The 6,840-nt window shown below is 40.8% G+C and overlaps 1 protein-coding gene across 1 annotated transcript; it reads right to left on the bottom strand.

Moving 5' to 3' along the window:
- Positions 1-3,108: 3,108 nt before the first annotated feature.
- Positions 3,109-6,278, bottom strand: LOC129811319 (zinc finger protein 239-like). Its single transcript, XM_055862535.1, has 2 exons — positions 6,140-6,278; positions 3,109-4,706 (listed from the first exon to the last, which is right to left on the bottom strand). The coding sequence occupies exons 1-2, from the start codon at positions 6,237-6,239 to the stop codon at positions 3,937-3,939; spliced, it is 870 nt and encodes a 289-aa protein (XP_055718510.1). The 5' UTR covers positions 6,240-6,278; the 3' UTR covers positions 3,109-3,936.
- Positions 6,279-6,840: the final 562 nt, after the last annotated feature.

Raw genomic sequence — 6,840 nt, 5'->3', positions numbered from 1 at the left:
TATGTCTCCCTGTCATGGCTTTAGCACCATCAGATACCAACATGAGCAGCAGCTACGTTTGGCTACATACATACTATTAGTGGAATTCCCATGAGAGAGAGTAACGATTAATGTGATTGGATGTTAATTATTTGACAAGCCTAATTTGACATTGTGTTGTTATTTCACTGAACGCTAGATGGTTTCATTTTAGGCAGTAAAACGAGGCTACTCAGGTGTGAAAAAAACCTCACCCAAATGTATAGCCCCGTTGGAAAATATAAATGGACTGTTTGAAAAGGTGAAGAATAGAAACTTAAAAAAAATACAAATATTTTTAAATGTGAATTACGTTTTTATTTGGCGTACCCCAGTTTGGGATGCTCTGAATCGACGTGTACGACGGCGTGTTCCAGTTCCCGCCAATATCCAGCAACTTCACACAGACATTGAGGAGTGGGACAACATTCCACACGCAACATCCTGATCAACTCTGTGAAGGAGATGTGTCGTGCTGCTTGAGGCAAATTATGGTCACATCAGATACTGACTGGTTTTCTGATCCACGCCCCTACTTTTTTTTAAAGTTATCTGTTGACCAACAGATAAATACATCAACAGACGTGAATTTCCTACGATACTTTGTACGGTTGAATCATTTCCCCATCATTCAAAAAAAAAATATGGCTTTATTTACATACAGTTGAAGTCGGAAGTTTACATACACCTCAGCCATATACATTTAAACTCAGTTTTTCACAATTCCTGACATTTAATCCTAGTAAAAATACCCTGTCTTAGGTCAGTTAGGATCACCACTTTATTTTAAGAATGTGAAATGTCAGAATAATAGTAGAGAGAATTATGTCTTTCTGATTTTATTTATTTCATCACATTCCCAGTGGGTCAGAAGTTTACATACACTCAATTAGTATTTGGTAGCATTACCTTTAAATTGGTTAACTTGGGTCAAATGTTACGGGTAGCCTTCCATAAGCTTCCCACAATAAATTGGGTGGATTTTGGCCCATTCCTCCTGAAAGCGCTGGTGTTACTGAGTCAGGTTTGTAGGCATCCTTGCTCGCACACGCTTTTTCAGTTCTGACGACACGTTTTCTATAGGATTGAGGTCAGGGCTTGGTGATGGCCACGCCAATACCTTGACTTTGTTGTCCTTAAGCCATTTGCCACAACTTTGGAAGTATGCTTGGGGTCATTGTCCATTTGGAAGACCCATTTGCGACCAAGCTTTATTTCCTGAATGATGTCTTGAGATGTTGCTTAAATATATTCCCATAATTTTCCTACCTCATGATGCCATCTATTTTGTGAAGTGCACCAGTCCCTCCTGCAGCAAAGCACCTCCACAACATGATGCTGCCACCCCCGTGCTTCACGATTGGGATGGTGTTCTTCAGCTTGCAAGCATCCCCCTTTTTCCACCAAACAGAACGATGGTCATTATGGCCAAATAGTTATATTTTTGTTTCATCAGACTAGAGGACATTACTCCAAAAAGTACAATATTTTCCAACCGTGTGCAGTTGCAAACAGTAGTCTGGCTTTTTTTATGGCAGTTTTGGAGCAGTGGCTTCTTCCTTGCTGAGCAGCCTTTCAGGTTATGTCGATATTGGACTTGATTTACTGTGGATATAGATACTTTGTACCCAGCATCTTCACAAGGTCCTTTGCTATTGTTCTGGGATTGATTTGCACTTTTCACATCAAAGTACGTTCATCTCTAGGAGGCAGAACACGTCTCCTTCCTGAGCAGTATGACGGCTGCGTGGTCCCATGGTGTTTATACTAGCGTACTATTGTTTGTACAGATGAATGTGGTACCTTCAGGCGTTTGTAAATTGCTCCCAAGGATGAACCAGACTTGTGGAGGTCTACAATTATTTTTCTGAGGTATTGGCTGATTTCTTTTGATTTTCCCATGATGTCAAGCAAATAGGCACTGAGTTTGAAGGTAGGCCTTGAAATACATCCACAGGTACACCTCCAATTGACTCAAATTATGTCAATGAGCCTATCAGAAGCTTCTAAAGCCATGACATAATTTTTGGGAATTTTCCAAGCTGTTTAAAGGCACAGTCAACTTAGTGTATGTAAACTTCTGACCCACTGGAATTGTGATACAGTGAAATAATCTGCCTGTAAACAATTGTTGGACAAATGACTTGTGTCATGCACAAAGTAGATGTCCTAACCAACTTGCGAAATCTATAGTTTGTTAACAAGAAATGTGTGGAGTGGTTGAAAAATGAGTTTTAATCACTCCAACCTAAGTGTATGTAAACTTCCGACTTGAACTGTATAACACTATACAAAAGTACATTTTTGACATATCCATATAGTTTTTGAAACCCACAGTATGAATGATCCAGAGTTGCTTTACTTGTCTAAGTGTTGTCCACATTTTTCCTTTTTATTCCCATCTTCTGAGAAAAGATCTTTGTCCTAGTGTTCCATCTTCTGAGAAAAGATCTTTGTCCTAGTGTTCCATCTTCTGAGAAAAGATCTTTGTCCTAGTGTTCCATCTTCTGAGAAAAGATCTTTGTCCTAGTGTTCCATCTTCTGAGAAAAGATCTTTGTCCTAGTGTTCCATCTTCTGAGAAAAGATCTTTGTCCTAATGTTCTTTCTTCCTAGTCCCCTTTCTGCATCTATAACCAGGTTTCTATTCAACCATTTTATTCCATTCCCATCCTTGGCCTTAGCTATGAGACACTATTCCCAGCTCTGTGGTGGACATTGGAAGGAATATGTTCTCCTTAATAGACACAGAAACAAACAAAGGGGGGGTGTAGGGATGTACATCAAGCAGACCTGAGCTCCAGTTGGATGAGAAATCTGCTGTGTAGAAATCTGACCACACGCAAGAAACACAGGTCAGGAGTGTATCTAAAAATCTGTTTTCGCTTTGTCATTATGGGGTATTGTGTGTAGATTGATGAGGGTAAAAAACAATTTAATCAATTTTAGAATGAGGCTGTAACGTAACAAATTGTGGAAAAAGTCAAGGGGTCTGAATACTTTCCGAATGCATTGTATATACACGATACAAATAGGAGAAGGACTTGAGAGAAATTGCAAGCCAATAGAGGTAACCACAGCTAAAAACAAAGTCATTTTCCAGGAAGCAGATTTCCATTACCTTTATTACCAGGAAGTTGTTTTATGACATTGTGCAAGTAACCTATTGGTTAGGACAGTGTTTCCCAACCCTGGTCCTCCAACACTACACATTGTTGTTCGAGCCCTACACCTCATTCAGCTCATTGAGGCAAGGTAGCCTAGTGGTTAGAGTGTTGGACTAGTAACCGAAAGGTTGCAAGATTGAATCCCCGAGCTGACAAGGTAAAAATCTGTCGTTCTGCCCCTGAACAAGGCAGTTAACCCACTGTTTCCTAGGCCGTCATTGAAAATAAGAATTTGTTCTTAACTGACTTGCCTAGTTAAATAAAGGTTAAAATAAAAATTGAGGACTTGATGATTAGTTGACAAGTTGAATCAGGTGTTCTTGTCCAGGGTTACAATAAAAATGTGTATTGTTGAGGAATGCTGCCACTCCAAGGATGTGGCTCATTGGACACGCCCATCCCCTCTAACCCCGCCTCCATGTCAAGAGTGCCAAAACTTGGAGGAGAGAAAAGATGACTTGAAGGTAGAATAAAATTGTCATTGCAAGGACAAAAGCCAAGAGCGAAAACAAGTTATTTGATCAAATCAATTTTAAAGATTGGATGCAAACATCAACTGAATGCTTTGAAAATCATTTTTCAATGTGTTTGAATTCTACTTTTTTTTTCAATTCACTATTTTTTATTCACTATTTTTTGTTTACATATTTTTTTTTATTTTTTTTTTACATTTCAGTGTCACCATGCATTACTTCACATTTTTTTTTATTTTTTAATTTCCGTTCTTTTTCTTTTGGGTCAATTCTTTTGAACTCAAATTGTCTCCAAGGCTTCTCCCCTGTGTGCATTCTGATGTAGCGTTAGATTACTTGACGTAGTGAAGCATTTCCCACATTCAGAGCAGCAGTAAGGCTTCTCTCCAGAATGTTTCCGCAGGTGTCTTTCAAGATATGATGGGAATGGGAAACTCTTCCCACAGTCAGAGCAGGAGTAAGGCTTCTCCCCTGTGTGAGTTCTCCGATGAGAGGTTAGATGACTTGATGTTGTGAAGCATTTCCCACAGTCAGAGCAGGAGTACGGTTTCTCTCCAGAATGTTTCCGCAAGTGTATTTCAAGATATGATGGGAATGGGAAACTCTTCTCACAGTGAGGACAGTGGTGAGGCTTCTCTCCAGTGTGCGTTCGATGGTGCACGTTCAAGCCACTCAGTTGGGAGAAACTCATCCCACAGTCATTACAGGAATAAGGCTTCTCTCCAGAATGTTTACGCAGGTGTCTTTCAAGATATGATGGGAATGGGAAACTCTCCTCACAGTGAGGACAGCGGTGAGGCTTCTCTCCAGTGTGTGTTCGATGGTGCACGTTCAAGCCACTCAGTTGGGAGAAACTCATCCCACAGTCAGAGCAGGAATAAGGCTTCTCTCCGGAATGTTTTCGCAGGTGTCTTTCAAGATATGAAAGGAACGGGAAACTCTTCTTACAGTGGGGACAGCTGTGAGACCTCTTCGCTTTGCTCACTTTCCGATGTTGCTTGACTGAAGCAGGCAATGTCTCAACTTGGTCAGAGGAGATAGGGGTCTTTCCTGTGTGAATGACAGCAGAACAACAGATGAGCAGGTGTAACACAATCATTGCATCAAATTATAATAAAAGACGTGCCCAATTAAGCAGTACTGAAAATGGATATAGACAACTCTGCTTTAAAATGGTAGGTTTCTCTGCTTTAAGTGTATGGAGATCCATAGTGGGGCTACCTTTTTATTTTATTCTACCTAGGTTAATCTGATTTATTTAACCTTTACTTAACTAGGCAAGTCAGTTAAGAACAAATTCTTATTTACAATGACGACCTACCTGGGAACAATTAACTGGGTTAGAACGAGGCAGAATGACAGATGTGCACCTTGCCAGCTCGGGGATTCGATCCAGCAACCTTTCGGTTACTGGCCCAACGCTCTAACCACTAGACTATCTGCCACCCCATATGGAGATCCATGGTGGAGCTACCTAGGTTTCTCTGCTTTAAGTGTCTGGAGATCTGTGGTAGGTTTCTCTGCTTTAAGTGTCTGGAGATCCGTGGTAGGGTTTCTCTGCTTTAAGTGTCTGGAGAGCTGTGGTAGGGTTTCTCTGCTTTAAGTGTCTGGAGATCCGTGGTAGGTTTCTCTGCTTTAAGTGTCTGGAGATCCGTGGTAGGGTTTCTCTGCTTTAAGTGTCTGGAGATCCGTGGTAGGTTTCTCTGCTTTAAGTGTCTGGAGATCCGTGGTAGGTTTTCTCTGCTTTAAGTGTCTGGAGATCCGTGGTAGGGTTTCTCTGCTTTAAGTGTCTGGAGATCCGTGGTAGGTTTCTCTGCTTTAAGTGTCTGGAGATCCGTGGTAGGTTTCTCTGCTTGGAACAATAATGCTACATTTCCTTTGTCTTCTTTTTTAAGGACAATGACACAGTATATGATACATGCCATTTGCGTCACTACAGACCCTGGTTCGATTCCGGGCTGTCTCACAACCGGCCATGATCGGGAGTCCCATAGGGCAGCGCACAATTGGCCCCAGCGTTGGGGTTTGGCCGGGGTAGGCCGTCATTGTAAATAAGAATTTGTTCTTTAACCGACTTTGCCGAGTTAAATAAAGGTTAAATAAAAAAATAAGAACATTTAGCAGACGCTTTTATCCAAAGCCACTTAGTCATATGTAACGGGGTTAATTATGTTTCCACTTGCCACTGCAGAAATGTGTATTTAATGGATATGTATTATAACTGGTTGGTGAAAGTTAGATGTCAATAAGGTGTAATGTCATTGACTATACTTGCAGATAGGAGGAGATCATGAACGTATTCCCAGTCTGATATGGACATGCAAGCGGTAGGGTCACGTTCTGAAATTATGTATTCTATTTACAATGTGTACGAGTTCTCCTACAACTGGTGAGCGCCTTTAAAACTGAGATTAATCAACTAATTTGTTTTGTTTTTTAATACTCTGACAGGCCTAAAAATACTACTTAAAACCTGCTTTTACCATGATCAACAGATTCACCAATGTCTTCCTTCTCCTCTTTGTTAACGGTGGCATTCAGCCCCAGTGTTTCACTGCTGTCTGCCATCTCCACTGATGCCATCTCTGGACTCTCTTCTGTGTGAATGAGAACAGAAGACCATGTCAAAGGCTGCAAATAAACATACCATCAAAACTATAGTATTAAAACTAGTCAACTTGCAGGGGATATTTTGTTGTTGTTGTTGTTGTTGTTATTACTAAAACCATGTAACAAAGTGGGGCAGGCAAACAACTAAATAACCCAAGTATGTCTTTTAATCTGCCGTGCTCAAGCCACAACAGCAAATGAAAAATAGGATAGCATCTTAAAAATAATGACGTAATCAATCTGTCTGGCTAAAAGGTAAGTATGTAAACCAGCAGACGCTGTTCCCCATAAAACCCTGCTCTGTTACCTGGGTAATCATCCTATTCCCATGATAAACCCTGCTCTGTTACCTGGGTAATCATCCTATTCCCATGATAAAACCCTGCTCTGTTACCTGGGTAATCATCCTATTCCCATGATAAACCCTGCTCTCCTACCTGGGTATTCATCCTATTCCCATGATAAACCCTGCTCTGTTACCTGGGTAATCATCCTATTCCCATGATAAAACCCTGCTCTGTTACCTGGGTATTCATCCTATTCCCATGATAAACCCTGCTCTGTTACCTGGGTA

This window comes from Salvelinus fontinalis, chromosome 15, assembly GCF_029448725.1.
Source record: "Salvelinus fontinalis isolate EN_2023a chromosome 15, ASM2944872v1, whole genome shotgun sequence".
In the NCBI taxonomy this organism is placed as follows: domain Eukaryota; kingdom Metazoa; phylum Chordata; class Actinopteri; order Salmoniformes; family Salmonidae; genus Salvelinus; species Salvelinus fontinalis.
The sequence above is the reverse complement of the archived record's forward strand: the minus strand, read 5'-3'. Positions and strand labels throughout refer to the sequence as shown.